General features: G+C 34.4%; 1 protein-coding gene and 1 pseudogene across 1 annotated transcript in view; one reads left to right on the top strand and one right to left on the bottom strand.

Annotated features, from left to right (window-relative positions):
* Nucleotides 1–18,775, top strand: part of LOC115951470 — an 82,433-nt pseudogene that overhangs the window by 33,333 nt on the left and 30,325 nt on the right.
* LOC115952648 overlaps nucleotides 1–18,775 on the bottom strand; it is a 34,815-nt gene that overhangs the window by 11,813 nt on the left and 4,227 nt on the right. The window contains exons 2-8 of the mRNA XM_031069833.1: nucleotides 18,164–18,245; nucleotides 12,062–12,284; nucleotides 11,434–11,955; nucleotides 10,078–11,185; nucleotides 9,679–9,957; nucleotides 9,247–9,566; nucleotides 109–9,096 (exon numbers count right to left, since the gene is read on the bottom strand). Coding sequence (XP_030925693.1) covers nucleotides 1,050–9,096; nucleotides 9,247–9,566; nucleotides 9,679–9,957; nucleotides 10,078–11,185; nucleotides 11,434–11,942 — 10,263 coding nt within the window. The 5' untranslated portion in view covers nucleotides 11,943–11,955; nucleotides 12,062–12,284; nucleotides 18,164–18,245 and the 3' untranslated portion in view covers nucleotides 109–1,049. The remainder of the gene's footprint in view (nucleotides 1–108; nucleotides 9,097–9,246; nucleotides 9,567–9,678; nucleotides 9,958–10,077; nucleotides 11,186–11,433; nucleotides 11,956–12,061; nucleotides 12,285–18,163; nucleotides 18,246–18,775) is intronic.

The following is an 18,775-nucleotide window of genomic DNA, read 5'->3' on the forward strand; positions in this document are numbered from 1 at the left end:
TCCTGGAATAATAATTTTTAACTTCTTTGGTAGTGTAATACTTTGTCCTTGAAATATACAAAGCATAACATTTAGAACTTGGAGAGAGAGAAAGAGAGAGAGACAGACCTGAAGCATGTAATTAATGCCCTGAAGCATGCTATTGTCAACCAATTTGAAGCAGTTGAAAAACAGGAATTGCAAGTAGGTGCGATCTGACCTAGAAAGATAAAACTGCAGTTCTGGCAATCTCTCCAGTGAGGTACAATCGTCTGCAATTATAGAATCAATAGTTGGCGGAACATTTTCCAATGATTGAAGACTTTCGCAACCCTCCAAACAGAGTCTTCCAAGATTTAGAGAGTTGAGACATGCTTTCAGGAAGGGAAACAAAATTATTTCCACTTAGATCTAAGTATTCTAAAGAGGACAAGCAGCCAATGTCATTGGGGATTGACCAAAGATCGCGGTGACTAAGATTCAAATCTGTAAAAGATTGTAGACCTGACAAGGAAGGCAATGATAAGCCCACCAGAACCGGACTTGTTTGCAGGGAATAATATATAAATGAAGGCAAAAATATTCTTTCCGTGGTAGGACTTGTTGGCAAGTAAGATAATGAAATCCATAAAGGTTCTATCGACATAGGACTTGCTGGCTGGGAATAAAATTCAGATAACTTCCATCCACAGATATGAAGCTGTTTGAGATTTTTAAGGAAAACAATGGAAGAAGGAACCTCTTATATGGCTGTCCAACACAAATTAAGTAGCTCCTAACCTTCCATATTTCCAATGTTCTCTGGCAAGTTGTCAAATTTTAAGCATCCAAAAAGATCAAGAGAATTAAGCAACTTCAAATTACAAATGGTGCTAGGTAGGCACACAAGATTTCTGCAACATCTTAGAGTTGTCAAACCATCAATTGATGAAGGCAACTCCTATATAGCTGTTCCACTCAAATAAAGCTCCTTGAGACCTTTGAGATTCCCCAAGTTCTCTGGCAAGTTGTCAAAATTTGAGCACCCACGAAGAACAAGCCATACAAGTGAATTCAAACTACAAATGGTGCTAGGAAGACACAAGATTCTTACAATCGTTAAGAGTCAATGAAGTAAGGGTTGTCAAACCATCAATTGATGAAGGCAGCTCATTTATAGTTGTTCCACTCAAGCGAAGGTTCTTGAGACCTTTGAGATTCCTTAGGTTCTCCGGCAAGTTATCAAAATTTGAGCACCCACAAAGATCGAGCACTTCAAGTGAATTCAAATTACAAATGGTGCTAGGAAGACACACAAGATTCTTACAATCGCTAAGAATCAATGAAGTAAGGGTTGTCAAACCATCAATTGATGAAGGCAGCTCATTTATAGCTGTTCCACTCAAATCAAGCACCTTGAGACCTTTGAGATTCCCTAGATTCTTCGGCAAGTTGTCAAAATTTGAGCACCCACGAAGAACAAGCCACACAAGTGAATTCAAACTACAAATGGTGCTAGGAAGACATACAAGATTCTTACAATCACTAAGAGTCAATGAAGTAAGGGTTGTCAAACCATCAATCGATGAAGGCAGCTCTTTTATAGATGTTCCCCTCAAATCAAGACGATTAAGACCTTTGAGATTCCCAAGGATCTCCGGCAAGTTATCAAAATTTGAGCACCCACAAAGATCGAGCACTTCAAGTGAATTCAAATTACAAATAGTGCTAGGAAGACACACAAGATTCTTACAATCGTTAAGAATCAATGAATTAAGGGTTGTCAAATCATCAGTCGATGAAGGCAGCTCTTTTATAGATGTTCCCCTCAAATCAAGATGATAGAGACGGTTGAGATTCCCAAGGTTCTCCGGCAAGTTGTCAAAATTTGAGCACCCACAAAGACCAAGCTGAATAAGAGAATTCAAACTACAAATGGTGCTAGGAAGACACACAAGATTCTTACAATCGTAAAGAGTCAATGAATAAAGGGTTGTCAAACCATCAATTGATGAAGGCAGCTCATTTATAGCTGCTCCACTAAAGCGAAGGTCCTTGAGACCTTTGAGATTCCCTAGGTTCTTCGGCAGGTTATCAAAATTTGAGCACCCACAAAGAGCGAGCACTTCAAGTGAATTCAAATTACAAATGGTGCTAGGAAGACACACAAGATTCTTACAATCGCTAAGAATCAATGAAGTAAGGGTTGTCAAACCATCAATTGATGAAGGCAGCTCATTTATAGCTGTTCCACTTAAATCTAGCACCTTGAGAGCTTTGAGATTCCCTAGGTTCTCCGGCAGGTTATCAAAATTTGAGCACCCACGAAGAGCGACCACTTCAAGTGAATTCAAATTACAAATGGTGCTAGGAAGACACACAAGATTCTTACAATCATTAAGAATCAATGAAGTAAGGGTTGTCAAACCATCAATTGATGAAGGCAGCTCATTTATAGCTGTTCCACTTAAATAAAGCACCTTGAGAGCTTTGAGATTCCCTAGGTTCTTCGGCAAGTTGTCAAAATTTGAGCACCCATGAAGACCAAGCCATAAAATTGAATTCAAACTACAAATGGTGCAAGGAAGACACACAAGATTCTTACAATCTTTAAGAGTCAATGAAGTAAGGGTTGTCAAACCATCAATTGATGAAGGTAGCTCATTTATAGCTGTTCCACTCAAGCGAAGGTTCTTGAGACCTTTGAGATTCCCTAGGTTCTCCGGCAAGTTATCAAAATTTGAGCACCCACAAAGATCGAGCACTTCAAGTGAATTCAAATTACAAATGGTGCTAGGAAGACACACAAGATTCTTACAATCGCTAAGAATCAATGAAGTAAGGGTTGTCAAACCATCAATTGATGAAGGCAGCTCATTTATAGCTGTTCCACTTAAATCTAGCACCTTGAGAGCTTTGAGATTCCCTAGGTTCTCCGGCAGGTTATCAAAATTTGAGCACCCACGAAGAGCGAGCACTTCAAGTGAATTCAAATTACAAATGGTGCTAGGAAGAAACACAAGATTCTTACAATCGCTAAGAATCAATGAAGTAAGGGTTGTCAAACCATCAATTGATGAAGGCAGCTCATTTATAGCTGTTCCACTTAAATAAAGCACCTTGAGAGCTTTGAGATTCCCTAGGTTCTTCGGCAAGTTGTCAAAATTTGAGCACCCATGAAGACCAAGCCATACAATTGAATTCAAACTACAAATGGTGCAAGGAAGACACACAAGATTCTTACAATCTTTAAGAGTCAATGAAGTAAGGGTTGTCAAACCATCAATTGATGAAGGTAGCTCATTTATAGCTGTTCCACTCAAGCGAAGGTTCTTGAGACCTTTGAGATTCCCTAGGTTCTCCGGCAAGTTAACAAAATTTGAGCACCCACAAAGATCGAGCACTTCAAGTGAATTCAAATTACAAATGGTGCTAGGAAGACACACAAGATTCTTACAATCGCTAAGAATCAATGAAGTAAGGGTTGTCAAACCATCAATTGATGAAGGCAGCTCATTTATAGCTGTTCCACTTAAATAAAGCACCTTGAGAGCTTTGAGATTCCCTAGGTTCTTCGGCAAGTTGTCAAAATTTGAGCACCCATGAAGACCAAGCCATACAATTGAATTCAAACTACAAATGGTGCAAGGAAGACACACAAGATTCTTACAATCTTTAAGAGTCAATGAAGTAAGGGTTGTCAAACCATCAATTGATGAAGGTAGCTCATTTATAGCTGTTCCACTCAAGCGAAGGTTCTTGAGACCTTTGAGATTCCCTAGGTTCTCCGGCAAGTTAACAAAATTTGAGCACCCACAAAGATCGAGCACTTCAAGTGAATTCAAATTACAAATGGTGCTAGGAAGACACACAAGATTCTTACAATCGCTAAGAATCAATGAAGTAAGGGTTGTCAAACCATCAATTGATGAAGGCAGCTCATTTATAGATATTCCCCTCAAATCAAGACGATTAAGACCTTTGAGATTCCCAAGGTTCTCAGGCAAGTTATCAAAATTTGAGCACCCACGAAGAGCGAGCACTTCAAGTGAATTCAAATTACAAATAGTGCTAGGAAGACACACAAGATTCTTACAATCGCTAAGAATCAATGAAGTAAGGGTTGTCAAACCATCAGTTGATGAAGGCAGCTCATTTATAGATGTTCCCCTCAAATCAAGACGATAGAGACCGTCGAGATTCCCAAGGTTCTCCGGCAAGTTGTCAAAATTTGAGCACCCACAAAGACCAAGCTCAATAAGCGAATTCAAATTACAAATGGTGCTAGGAAGACACACAAGATTCTTACAATCTTTAAGAGTCAATGAAGTAAGGGTCGTCAAACCATCAATTGATGAAGGTAGCTCATTTATAGCTGTTCCACTCAAGCGAAGGTTCCTGAGACCTTTGAGATTCCCTAGGTTCTCCGGCAAGTTATCAAAATTTGAGCACCCACAAAGATTGAGCACTTCAAGTGAATTCAAATTACAAATGGTGCTAGGAAGACACACAAGATTCTTACAATCGCTAAGAATCAATGAAGTAAGGGTTGTCAAACCATCAATTGATGAAGGCAGCTCATTTATAGCTATTCCACTTAAATCTAGCACCTTGAGAGCTTTGAGATTCCCTAGGTTCTCCGGCAGGTTATCAAAATTTGAGCACCCACGAAGAGCGACCACTTCAAGTGAATTCAAATTACAAATGGTGCTAGGAAGACACACAAGATTCTTACAATCATTAAGAATCAATGAAGTAAGGGTTGTCAAACCATCAATTGATGAAGGCAGCTCATTTATAGGTGTTCCACTTAAATAAAGCACCTTGAGAGCTTTGAGATTCCCTAGGTTCTTCGGCAAGTTGTCAAAATTTGAGCACCCATGAAGACCAAGCCATAAAATTGAATTCAAACTACAAATGGTGCAAGGAAGACACACAAGATTCTTACAATCTTTAAGAGTCAATGAAGTAAGGGTTGTCAAACCATCAATTGATGAAGGTAGCTCATTTATAGCTGTTCCACTCAAGCGAAGGTTCTTGAGACCTTTGAGATTCCCTAGGTTCTCCGGCAAGTTATCAAAATTTGAGCACCCACAAAGATCGAGCACTTCAAGTGAATTCAAATTACAAATGGTGCTAGGAAGACACACAAGATTCTTACAATCGCTAAGAATCAATGAAGTAAGGGTTGTCAAACCATCAATTGATGAAGGCAGCTCTTTTATAGATGTTCCCCTCAAATCAAGACGATTAAGACCTTTGAGATTCCCAAGGTTCTCCGGCAAGTTATCAAAATTTGAGCACCCACAAAGATCGAGCACTTCAAGTGAATTCAAATTACAAATAGTGCTAGGAAGACACACAAGATTCTTACAATCGTTAAGAATCAATGAATTAAGGCTTGTCAAACCATCAGTTGATGAAGGCAGCTCTTTTATAGATGTTCCCCTCAAATCAAGACGATAGAGACCGTCGAGATTCCCAAGGTTCTCCGGCAAGTTGTCAAAATTTGAGCACCCACAAAGACCAAGCTCAATAAGCGAATTCAAATTACAAATGGTGCTAGGAAGACACACAAGATTCTTACAATCGTTAAGAGTCAATGAATAAAGGGTTGTCAAACCATCAATTGATGAAGGCAGCTCATTTATAGCTATTCCACTCAAGCGAAGGTCCTTGAGACCTTTGAGATTCCCTAGGTTCTCCGGCAAGTTATCAAAATTTGAGCACCCACAAAGATCGAGCACTTCAAGTGAATTCAAATTACAAATGGTGCTAGGAAGACACACAAGATTCTTACAATCTTTAAGAATCAATGAAGTAAGGGTTGTCAAACCATCAATTGATGAAGGCAGCTCATTTATAGCTGTTCCACTTAAATAAAGCACCTTGAGAGCTTTGAGATTCCCTAGGTTCTTCGTCAAGTTGTCAAAATTTGAGCACCCATGAAGACCAAGCCATACAATTGAATTCAAACTATAAATGGTGGAAGGAAGACACACAAGATTCTTACAATCGTTAAGAGTCAATGAAGTAAGGGTTGTCAAACCATCAGTTGATGAAGGCAGCTCATTTATAGCTGTTCCACTCAAGTGAAGGTTCTTGAGACCTTTGAGATTCCCTAGGTTCTCCGGCAAGTTATCAAAATTTGAGCACCCACAAAGATCGAGCACTTCAAGTGAATTCAAATTACAAATGGTGCTAGGAAGACACACAAGATTCTTACAATCGCTAAGAATCAATGAAGTAAGGGTTGTCAAACCATCAATTGATGAAGGCAGCTCATTTATAGCTGTTCCCCTCAAATCAAGCACCTTGAGACCTTTGAGATTCCCAAGGTTCTCCGTCAAGTTATCAAAATTTGAGCACCCACAAAGATCGAGCCTTCCAAGTGAATTCAAATTACAAATGGAGCTAGGAAGAGACACAAGATTCTTACAATCTTTAAGAGTCAATGAAGTAAGGGTTGTCAAACCATCAGTTGATGAAGGCTGCTCTTTTATCCCTGTTCCACTCAAATCAAGATGATTGAGACCTTTGAGATTCCCTAGGTTCTCCGGCAAGTTGTCAAAATTTGAGCACCCACAAAGAACAAGGCATTCAAGCAAATTCAAACTACAAATGGTGCTAGGAAGACACACAAGATTCTTACAATCTATAAGAGTCAATGAAGTAAGGGTTGTCAAACCATCAATTGATGAAGGTAGCTCATTTATAGCTGTTCCACTCAAGCGAAGGTTCTTGAGACCTTTGAGATTCCCTAGGTTCTCCGGCAAGTTATCAAAATTTGAGCACCCACAAAGATCGAGCACTTCAAGTGAATTCAAATTACAAATGGTGCTAGGAAGACACACAATATTCTTACAATTTGTGAGAGTCAATGAAGTAAGGGTTGTTAAACCACCAATTGTTGAAGGCAACTCTTTTATAGCTGTTCCACTCAAATTAAGCTCCTTGAGACCTTTGAGATTCCCTAGACTCTCTGGCAAGTTGTCAAAATTTGAGCACCCACAAAGATTGAGCACTTCAAGTGAATTCAAATTACAAATGGTGCTAGGAAGACACACAAGATTCTTACAATCGTTAAGAATCAATGAAGTAAGGGTTGTCAAGCCATCAATTGATGAAGGCAGCTCATTTATAGCTGTTCCACTTAAATAAAGCACCTTGAGAGCTTTGAGATTCCCTAGGTTCTTCGGCAAGTTGTCAAAATTTGAGCACCCATGAAGACGAAGCCATACAATTGAATTCAAACTATAAATGGTGGAAGGAAGACACACAAGATTCTTACAATCGTTAAGAGTCAATGAAGTAAGGGTTGTCAAACCATCAGTTGATGAAGGCAGCTCATTTATAGCTGTTCCACTCAAGTGAAGCTTCTTGAGACCTTTGAGATTCCCTAGGTTCTCTGGCAAGTTATCAAAATTTGAGCACCCACAAAGATCGAGCGCTTCAAGTGAATTCAAATTACAAATGGTGCTAGGAAGACACACAAGATTCTTACAATCGCTAAGAATCAATGAAGTAAGGGTTGTCAAACCATCAATTGATGAAGGCAGCTCATTTATAGCTGTTCCCCTCAAATCAAGCACCTTGAGACCTTTGAGATTCCCAAGGTTCTCCGTCACGTTATCAAAATTTGAGCACCCACAAAGATCGAGCCTTCTAAGTGAATTCAAATTACAAATGGAGCTAGGAAGAGACACAAGATTCTTACAATCTTTAAGAGTCAATGAAGTAAGGGTTGTCAAACCATCAGTTGATGAAGGCAGCTCTTTTATCCCTGTTCCACTCAAATCAAGATGATTGAGACCTTTGAGATTCCCTAGGTTCTCCGGCAAGTTGTCAAAATTTGAGCACCCACAAAGAACAAGGCATTCCAGCAAATTCAAACTACAAATGGTGCTAGGAAGACACACAAGATTCTTACAATCTATAAGAGTCAATGAAGTAAGGGTTGTCAAACCATCAATTGATGAAGGCAGCTCATTTATAGCGATTCCACTCAAGCGAAGGTTCTTGAGACCTTTGAGATTCCCTAGATTCTCCGGCAAATTTTCTAAATTTGTGCACCCATAAAGATCAGGGAATTCAAGCGAACTCAAACTACAAATGATGCTAGGAAGACACACAAGATTCTTACAATTTGTGAGAGTCAATGAAGTAAGGGTTGTTAAACCACCAATTGTTGAAGGCAACTCTTTTATAGCTGTTCCACTCAAATTAAGCTCCTTGAGACCTTTGAGATTCCCTAGACTCTCTGGCAAGTTGTCAAAATTTGAGCACCCACAAAGATCAAGGCATTCAAGTGAATTCAAACTACAAATGGTGCTAGGAAGACACACAAGATTCTTACAATCGCTAAGAATCAATGAAGTAAGGGTTGTCAAACCATCAATTGATGAAGGCAGCTCATTTATAGCTGTTCCCCTCAAATCAAGCACCTTGAGACCTTTGAGATTCCCAAGGTTCTCCGTCAAGTTATCAAAATTTGAGCACCCACAAAGATCGAGCCTTCTAAGTGAATTCAAATTACAAATGGAGCTAGGAAGAGACACAAGATTCTTACAATCTTTAAGAGTCAATGAAGTAAGGGTTGTCAAACCATCAATTGATGAAGGCAGATATTTTATAGATGTTCCACTCAAATTAAGATGATAGAGATCTTTGAGATTCCCTAGGTTCTCCGGCAAGTTTTCAAAATTTTGGCACCCACAAAGATCAGGGAATTCAAGCGAATTCAAACTACAAATGGTGCTAGGAAGAGACACAAGCTTCTTACAATCTGTGAGAGTCAATGAAGTAAGGGTTGTCAAACCATCAATTGATGAAGGCAGATCTTTTATAGATGTTCCACTCAAATCAAGATGATAGAGACCTTTGAGATTCCCTAGGCTCTCTGGCAAGTTGTCAAAATTTGAGCACCCACAAAGATCAAGGCATTCAAGCGAATTCAAACTACAAATGGTGCTAGGAAGACACACAAGATTCTCACAATCTATAAGAGTCAATGAAGTAAGGGTTGTCAAACCATCAATTGAGGAAGGCAGCTCTTTTATAGCTGTTTCACTCAAATCAAGCTTCTTGAGACCTTTGAGATTCCCTAGGTTCTCCGGCAAGTTGTCCAAATTTGAGCACCCACAAAGATCAAGACTTTCAAGTGAAGTAAGGGTTGTCAAACCATCAATTGATGAAGGCAGCTCTTTTATAGCTGTTTTACTCAAATCAAGCTTCTTGAGACCTTTGAGATTCTCTAAGTTCTCCGGCAAGTTGTCCAAATTTGAGCACCCACAAAGATCAAGACTTTCAAGTGATTTTAAACTGCAAATGGTGTTAGGAAGGCATACAATATTGTTGCAACCCTTCATAATTAATGAAGTCACGAGGGAATCGATTTCAAACTTGCTTGGAAGACAACTTAGTTTTGAGCAATATTTTAGATCAAGAAGAACAAGCCTTTTAAGAATTCCAACGGATGGGTGAAGCTCGCGTAAATTTTGACAATGTGCAAAAATCAATTTCTTAAGATTTGGGACTCCAGTGAAGTCTGGGGATATAATCAGGTTTGAGGAGTATGTCAAGTTGATGAACTTCAACTTGTCAAAATTCTGTTAGAAGAAAAAAAATAGTTAAAAAAGAAGTCAAGTCAATGAGCTTCCTAGTGTCCGATTTATTGAAATTTAATTGCAAAGTTGTGAGGATACTTAATAACAAAATTACCTTTCTTCCTATCCACAGTTCTTCAATTCTGCTATATTGTAAAGAAAGCCAAACAAGCTCATCTGGCTGGAAAGTTGAAGGCAAAGATTTTGAAGGATAACCTCTCCAATCAAGAAATCTTAAAGAATTTGGAAGATGTTGAACGTCGTGGAAAATAGCATTATTGTGAAGAAAATTATGATTGTACATCTTTGGAAAGGCCTCGAGAGTACCCATAGATCGCATGTGTTGTACTTCAAAATGATTCATAATTTGCATGGCTTGAACTGCTTCCATTCCCTAATAATCAAGAAGGAATTGGTGAATTGCAAAATATATTATTAGTATAACAATTTAAATTTGAAAATTGTTGAACAGGAAGGTAGGGAACAAGCTTAAATTCTCTAAATAACCTCTTACCTTATTTTTTCTTAGAACTTTGTCAATGTCCTTATAATGCCACAATCTACTACGCTTCCCAGGATCATCAAGGCACTCGTGACGAACTATGTTCCTACCCATTTCTTCTAGTAAATCATGCATCCACACTCTACCCGTATCCATAATTTTCAAGAGGGATTTATCAATGAGTTCCTTCAATCCAATGTCAGGGTAAAGGTCAAGAGCATCCAGTACTTCTACTACATTATCTTTATGCTCATGGTTAAAGAAGCATGCAATATGTAGGAATATTTCCTTCTCTGTGACATGGAGTCCATCAAAACTTATTTTAAGTGCTTGGAGAATGGTATTCTCAGGAAATTCTTTGAGCCTCTCTAGTGCACTTTTCCATTCAGCAATACTTTTTCCAATCAAAAATGAACCTAAAACCTCAAGAGCTAAAGGAAGGCATTTAGCATAATTCAAAAAATGGTTAGTTAGCTCTAAATAATCATCTAGGACATGCTTTTCTTTAAAAGCTTTTAAGGAAAATAGTTGAAGAGCATCTTTATTATTCAATCCTTTAACTTCATATATTCCGTCTACTCCATGTGCCTCCAACACATGAGCATTTCTTGTTGTTATGATAATTTTACTGCCCGGACCAAACCAATCACGTTCCCCAACCAACATTTTTAATTGGTTTAATTCATTTACGTCATCAAGAACAAGAAGAATCCTTTTATGACATAATCTCTTCTCCATCATGATAGCTCCATGATACTCCTCTTTTATTTTCAAATTCGTTTCCATCAAAATGTCATCAATAATTTTTTGTTGTAGTGGAACTAAACCATGTTTTTCAACATTTTCCCTAACATCCTTAATAAAACTACAAGCTTCAAATTTTTTAGAAACCATATAATAAACAACTCTAGCAAGAGTTGTCTTACCAATTCCTCCCATCCCCCAAATCCCTATAAAGCGAACATCATTTGACCGTAAAGCTAAACCCGACTCCAATTCCTCCAATTCCATCACTCGAGAGTATATTCCTACTAGGTCCTTGGCAATGTATCGTAATGCATCATATTTCAAGTGAAGCGATATCCATCCCACAATGTCTTTGATGTCTTCTATCTCAGACCTACAACGAATAAAGTACAATATGCGTTGACATTGCGTTACCAATCGGTCACACAAAATATATGGTACATATTTGATGTTCAATTCGAGTAATTGAAACAAAAATGTGTAAATTGATTCGCTCAGGACAAAATTAAAAGAAGTAGAATAAACATATATGTATATAGATTTGCTCAAGGTTCCAAATAAAAAGTTACATGTATGAAGTGGGTCATCTGAATATTTAAAGAAATAAATAAGTTAAATTACCAATAATGCTTTAAATGCCATCCGCGAAGGTTGCCCACTTGGGTCAAAGCATCTCTCCATTTCTCCACCCTCTCCTTGTTCTCCTTTTCTTCATGTTTAACAAATGCCTGCCCAAAAGTTCCCATTTGTTTTCGTACATCGGATGGTTCCACATAGTGAAAAACAGGTAGAATTGTCATTCTTGTCTCATTTTTGCAGCAAATGATCTTTGCAAGTTCATCTAAGCACCAAGTTGAAGATGCATAGTTTTCTGAGAGAATGACTACAGCAAATTCTGATTCTTCTATCGCTTTCAATAGCTCTGGTGAAATGGATTTTCCTCTCTCAAGTTTTTCATCATCCTTAAAGGTGACAATGCCTTTCTGGATCAAAGCTTGGTATAGATGACCCATAAACTTGTAGCGGGTGTCCTCGCCTCTGAAACTGAGAAAGACATCATACTTCCGTCGGGCAGCAGAAGAAGAACTTGGGAAAGCTGATGTGTCCGTTTTCATGTCCATTAAAGCCATTAGAAAAATAGATCTGCATCAAAATTTAAAAAAACCAAAAAAATAATAATAATAATCAATTAGAAATTTAGAACCGAAAAACGATTAAAAAGAAAATAAATTAGGGAAGAAGAAATAACTTGATCCCCAACCAGGCTTGCGTAGTTTTGAAAATGTGTCCAATCCAATCTGAAATTTGCAAATGAAGAGAGAGAAGACTGAGAAGAGAATTTGGAGAGGACCTAGAAATTTGGAAGTGATGAAATTTCAGTGCTCCTTTTAGGAAATATTACAAGAAACTTCCACTACTCTTTTTTATTATATTTTTCTGAGTACTTCCACTTCCTAGAAATTTCAGTGCTCCTGAGAGAAAACAAAGAACTAAAAGCATGAGTTTTTTTTTTTTTGAGAAGAGCTAAACAATGAGTAGATCCTGAGAGGTTGTGAGGGTACAATGAGAATGGAAGAAAGTGAGAGAGGGAAGAAAAAGGTCTGGTCTGGTCAGGTCAGGGAAGAAGGTAAAGAGATGAGAACGAGAAACAATAATATCTGAAAAGTTGAAAAGTACTAAAGACATCAAAAACCATGAAAGGTCACGTGAAATGTGAAAGTACAGAAAATGAATTAAAGAAATGGAGTAGGATTTCATAGTTTACTTTACCCAATACCTACAAGTACAATCTTCTTTATTTGATAATTTTTAACTAAACAATCTCATCTCAGCTGTAATAAGACATTGGCTTAAAAAATCAGTTTTTTTTTTTTTTTTTTTTAGTATTTACCATATTTTTGCTACTATAAGTCACATAATACTTTTTAGTACTATTTATAAATCTCATTATATTATTTCAGCTATCTTTTAGTTTTATTTACAATACTTTCAACAAAAAATTTTTAATTTCAACTAAATAAACTTTTTCCAAATGGATTTTAAGTAATATCAAGTTTGAATTTTTTTAACAATCAATCCCATAATTATATCATTTTATAAGGAATTTATTTTATACTCATAAAATAAGTAATTTAAATAATTTATGTGTGTGTGTGTGTGTGTGTGTGTATATATATATATTCAGTGCGTAATTTCAGAACAGTACACTAACACACACCGATACTAGAATATTCTGTTCTCACGGCCAATCCAATAAGACCTCTTAAACAGTATTCAAAACTTTGGTTTATATTGCTTTTTTGCTTTTTACGTTGCTTCCAAGTTAATAGTTTGTTTATATATTTATTAAAAAATTAATTATTAAAGTAAAGTAAAAAAAAAAAAAAAAAAAATCATACAATGGTCTTTCAAGAACTGAGATTTTTAAACTTAAAAAAAAATTCATTTTCAATTTTAACATTAGAACAAATGAATAATTTTAAACCTTTTAACTTCTCTCTCTTACACTAAAAAAGTGCAATTGCATAGTTTAGGTGCTCATTTATATATATTAAGAGGATTTAAAAAGTTAGTTATGATTTCAAAAAATGTCAAAAAATACTCCTAATCTAATTAAATAATTTTTATTCTTAAAAATAAAAAATTGGGTTAAAATTGTAATTCAACAAAATTCAAAAAAAAAAAAAAAAACTACTAGGAAAACTTTTTTCCTAAAAATTAGCACACTTTCTATAGGTGCTACATTCATAACATTTTCACAATAAATCATAGGTGGTTAGTTGTTATTAGTTCAAATTTGAACCTAACACTAAGATTACTTTTTTGTCCTAACAATAATAACCAGTAACAACTTGCCATTTGGGATTTGTTTTAAAAATATTATAAAAAAGTTTGATACATTTTTTCCTAAAAACTAGCGCACACTAAACCCAGCAGTTTACTCCATTTCAAATCCTAAATTTTATCTTCTCAAAAAAAAAAAACCTAAATTTTAGTTTCTTAAAAATTATTTGCTATATAAAATTACGTTAAACTCAAAATAAAAAAAGAATCTCATCACATGTTTTAAAATCCTAAATTTTAGTTTCTTAAAAATTCCTTTCGGTACAATATTACAATAAGCTCAAAAAAAAAAAAAAAAAAAATCTCATCGCATGTGCGGACGTCTGATGGGGCTAGTATATATTGTGCATATGCCTAGTATTAGTTATACGACAGCATCTTTGCATGACTAAAATAATAAATCAAGTCAACTCAAAAAAAACAAAAACATAAATATTATTAGTTTTATGTATTAATTACTTAAATCCACTCTAAAAGTATAAATTATAAATTCTTTGCACTTTGCATTGCAAACCATTAAAACTTTAAAATTTAAACTATCTTCTTAAATTTAATGGAGATTGTGCTTTTTTAGCCTCACTTTATTTTTAACATTTTTTTATTTATTTTATGTGAATCTATTTTTAATTGTCAATAAGACACAATTTGCAAGCATTGTTGAAAACATAAAGTTAAGATGGCTATTACAACTCTTAGGTCTAAAGTCTTATAACTTTGATAGTGGGGATGTTGAGCCAATTCTACGTGTTCCCCTAACTTGTTATCAGACAAATGATGCTATGTTTTGGACACATTCCAACAATGAGTTCTACATAATCAAATCTAGTTATTATGTGGCTAAGAACATCAAAATAAAAGAAAATTTAATTTAGAGCTCAAATGGGGCATAAGCAAGTGAGATCAAAGATTTGGAAGTTTACAGTGTTCGGTTCTCAACATGCCCATATCTCAATTTTCATAACTTAGTTCTCATAAGTCACAATTCTTAACTCATTCTCATAATTCATAATTTTTTTTTTTTTTTTTAATCTCAGTCAAATTCCTATTTGGAACCAAAACTTGAACTCAGTTTTTGGTTTGTAAAAAACAAAATAACACTTAGACAGTGGGGCCTATATCAGAATAGCTACCCACGTTTCTTCCACACACTGAACCCAACCTGAAAATAAAAGAAGAATGCTAATGTAAAAAAAAAAAAAAAAAAAAAAAAAAAGCTTTGATCTCATAAAATAAATCCAGAAAATGAAGCCAAAAGATCTCAGTTTTAAGGATTTGGTGTTGATATTTGAAGTTCTGATCCCATATCATAAACCTAGTAAATAACACAAACATCATAAACCTAAAAAACACCCAAAAAACTAAAATAATCTAGTCCGAAAATCAGAGCCAAAAAATACTGTAACAACCCATCAAACTCCACAAAATTTTAACATTAGATGAGATTGAGAGAATCAAGGAGATGCACCTAAGATTGGGGCTAGAACAGGTGGATTTGAAATTAGGGAAGAAGAAATGACTTGAACCCAACCTAACCACTTGCGAAGTTTTGAAAATGCGTCGAATCGGAGTGAGTAGAAATCCAATCTGAAATTTACAAATGAAGAGAGAAAAATGACTAAGGAGTGAGGAGAGCTAGAATTTTGGAAGTAATCAAACAGATTGAAGTTTCAATGCTCCTTTTAGGAAAAACTAAGCGTGGGCTCAAAGGCTCTTCTATTTTTTTGGAAAAAAATTAATAATTTTTATCTATTATAATTTTGGATTACCACATTTTCTAATCACAAAAAAAAAAAAAAAAAAAAAACCCTAGTAGTGTGATGAAAAATTATTTCATCTACAAACGCATAATACTCATCACACCCTTAAGTTTTTTTGTTATTTGAAAATGTAGTAATCCCATATTATATGGGAGGCTAATATTCATTATTCATATCATGACATGGTCTTCCTTTGGAACCGGAACCAGTAATACAATACCATCACTTCTATAACAGTTCTATGCTATAAATTCTACTTTCTATTTGACATGTAGATTCATAGTCACACACACCTAGTGTCCGTTTAGCAAAAATTATTTTTGCCAACTTATTTTACTATTCAGTTTATTTTTGCTACTATCTATAAGTCCCTTGCACTTTTTGGTATTATTCATGAATCTCACTATACTATTTCAACTAACTTTTACCTTTATTTACAGTACTTTCAGCAAAAAGTTTTCAGTTTCAGCAAAATAAACGGATCCTAAACGGACCCCTAGAGTAGAACTTTATCTTGTATCAACCATAAAAAAATAAAATAAAAAATAAAAAAAAAAGTGCATCTTGTTATTTTAAGTTATTTTTCAGGTGAGAAAAAAAGGGCATGTTATTAATATTTCCAACAATGTCTGCCACGTGTTAGTTCTGATCAGAATTGACCCGCTTCTTATATACCAATTCAAATGTATTGATTCTGGATTTATTAGTGCAAAGGTCATCACCATAAAATATAAATGCATCTAATATGACAAAAGATTCGAGAAGCTAATCAATCACCAAATAAAATTATTCCTGCCAATCATAACCCATTTGAGCTAAAACTATCCCATGTACTATCAAAAAAAAAACCTACCCGGCCACTTTTTTTTTTTTTTTTCAAATTCAAAGTTTAAAAACAGTACAAATTTATAGATAACTACACGTTTAAAAGTTTATCAGGAAAAAAAAAAAAAACTACACGTTTAAAAATTTTAGATTAAACTATTTTTTTTTTTAAATCCCATGTTCTATAAAAAAAAACACTACCGGGCCACCCTTTTTTTTTTCAAATTCAAAGTTTAAAAACAGCACACATTTGTGGATAACTACACGGTTAAAAATTTCAGATAAAACTACCAATCTCCCACGTTTGCTTAATGTATGATTTATACATGTGGGTTGACATAACACTCCCCACATTAAGAACTTCTCATTTAATCCTAAAATATTGTGTTTTAATCCTAAAATTTAGTCATGTACTACACATCCATAACAAAAAGTTAGAACAGCTTATGTTTAAAATTTAGTAACTACCATTTTTTTTTCATTTTACGGTAAAAGGCTCAATTTTAATCCTAAAATGTAGTGTTTTAATCCTAAAAGTTAGCCACTTGCCACACATCCATAACAAAAGTTAAAAAGAGTTTAAATTTCAAATATATTTCTTTTACAACAGAAGGATCAATTTTAATCCTAAAATATAGTTTTTTAATCTTAAAAGTTAGCCACTTACTACACACCCATAACAAAAGTTAAAAAGATTTTAAATTTCAAATATATCAACAACCTTTAAAACTGAGAAAATGTAAGTAACATTTTTTATGGAGTAGTAAATTAATAATTATAAAAAAAATGTAAATTGAATTTCACATATAATTATATAAATGATAAATATAGTTTCTAGTATAAAAGAAATTTTTTTACAACAATTTCTTAGATAACAACCATTTTATGTGAGGTTTGAATCATACAATAATTCTTGTAAAGGATCTCACCCGAACTTATCTAATAATATTCCATTCCAATGCCTCCTCAATGCAATCCAATAAATTTGTGCATACGTCAACTTAAGAGAGATAAAAGAGTTAGGGTTAAATATAAGATTATCATTATTTTGAGTAAACCAAGTATTATAAACTAAATTTGAATTAATCAACAATAATGGGAAAGTAGATGAGAGATGGGGTTATTGGGTTAAATAGGAAAACCAATTACCGATACATTTTGAATGAGAAGTTAATTTTTTTTTTTTTTTTTTTTTTTTTGGATATTGGGAAACAAAGCAGCGTGTAATACCCTCTAAAAAAAATAGTGTAAATTAATGAGAAAAGGTAAGTAACATTTTTTATGGAGTAGTAAATTAATAATTATAAAAAAAAAATGTAAATTGAATTTCACATATAATTATATAAATGATAAATATAGTTTTTGTTATAAAAGAAATTTTTTTACAACAATTTCTTAGATAACAACCATTTTACGTGAGGTTTGAATCATACAATAATTCTTGTAAAGGATCTCACCCAAACTTATCTAATAATATTCCATTCTAATGCCTACTCAATGCAATCCAATAAATTTGTGCATACGTCAACTTAAGAGAGATAAAAGCGTTAGGGTTAAATATACAATTATCATTATTTTGAATAAACCAAGTATTATAAATTAAATTTGAATTAATCAACAATGATGGGAAAGTAGATGAGAGATGGGATTATTGGGTTAAATAGGAAAACCAATTACCGATACATTTTGAATGATAAGTTAATTTTTATTTTTTTTGGATATTGGGAAACAAAGTAGCGTGTAATACCCTCTAAAAAAAATAGCTTATATTAAATTTAAAAAAAAAAAAAAAAAAAAAAAAAAAAAAAACACCCAAAAAGAGAGTTTGTGTTTGTTTTAAATTGGGTAACGATTAACATGATACATTAAATATATAATGATAGTAACAAACACTGAAAGAAACATAGAATCTCATATCATATTACCTTTTTTTTTTTCCTTTCAGATTTTGGTAAAGTTCATCCCTGATTTCGTCTGCCTCTGTCGATGCTAGTAATGGTTTTCACCCTGCGATAAAACATAGATTCCAAGAACATAAACGTCGAAGTTTTTAGTGGAATAAAAAGAACTGTTATAAGAAGTGAGAGTAGTGTAAAAAGACCAAACCAAGTGGCAAGCGTGTTACATTCTCAAAAAAAAAAAAAAAAAAAAAAAGTAGCTGGCGTGTTCATTCTCAAAATAAATAAAAAAAGTAGCAAGCGTGTTATTAAAGGTAATAGTATAGGTTTGTTACCACAGAAGCGTAATTCCTATAAATAAATAAAAAAATCGTAAATTCCTATAAATAAAAAAAACCAAACGAAGTAAGTAGCATAATTCCCTTACTAAAAATACCGTAAATTCCAAAAAAAAAAAAAAAAAAACCAAAAAAGGGTTTGTGTTTAATTCTAGGCCAAAACAAAAAGAAAGAGCCCCTACTAATATCCTTTTTCAAGCAGCAAGTTCAAGCACAAATCCTTCTATTTGAAATTTCAAAGTCAACCACGGGTAATAAGCCACCATCAAACAACCTTGTATCCCTAATCACATTTACCCAC

Source organism: Quercus lobata, chromosome 7 (assembly GCF_001633185.2).
Source record: "Quercus lobata isolate SW786 chromosome 7, ValleyOak3.0 Primary Assembly, whole genome shotgun sequence".
NCBI classification, from domain to species: Eukaryota; Viridiplantae; Streptophyta; class Magnoliopsida; order Fagales; family Fagaceae; genus Quercus; species Quercus lobata.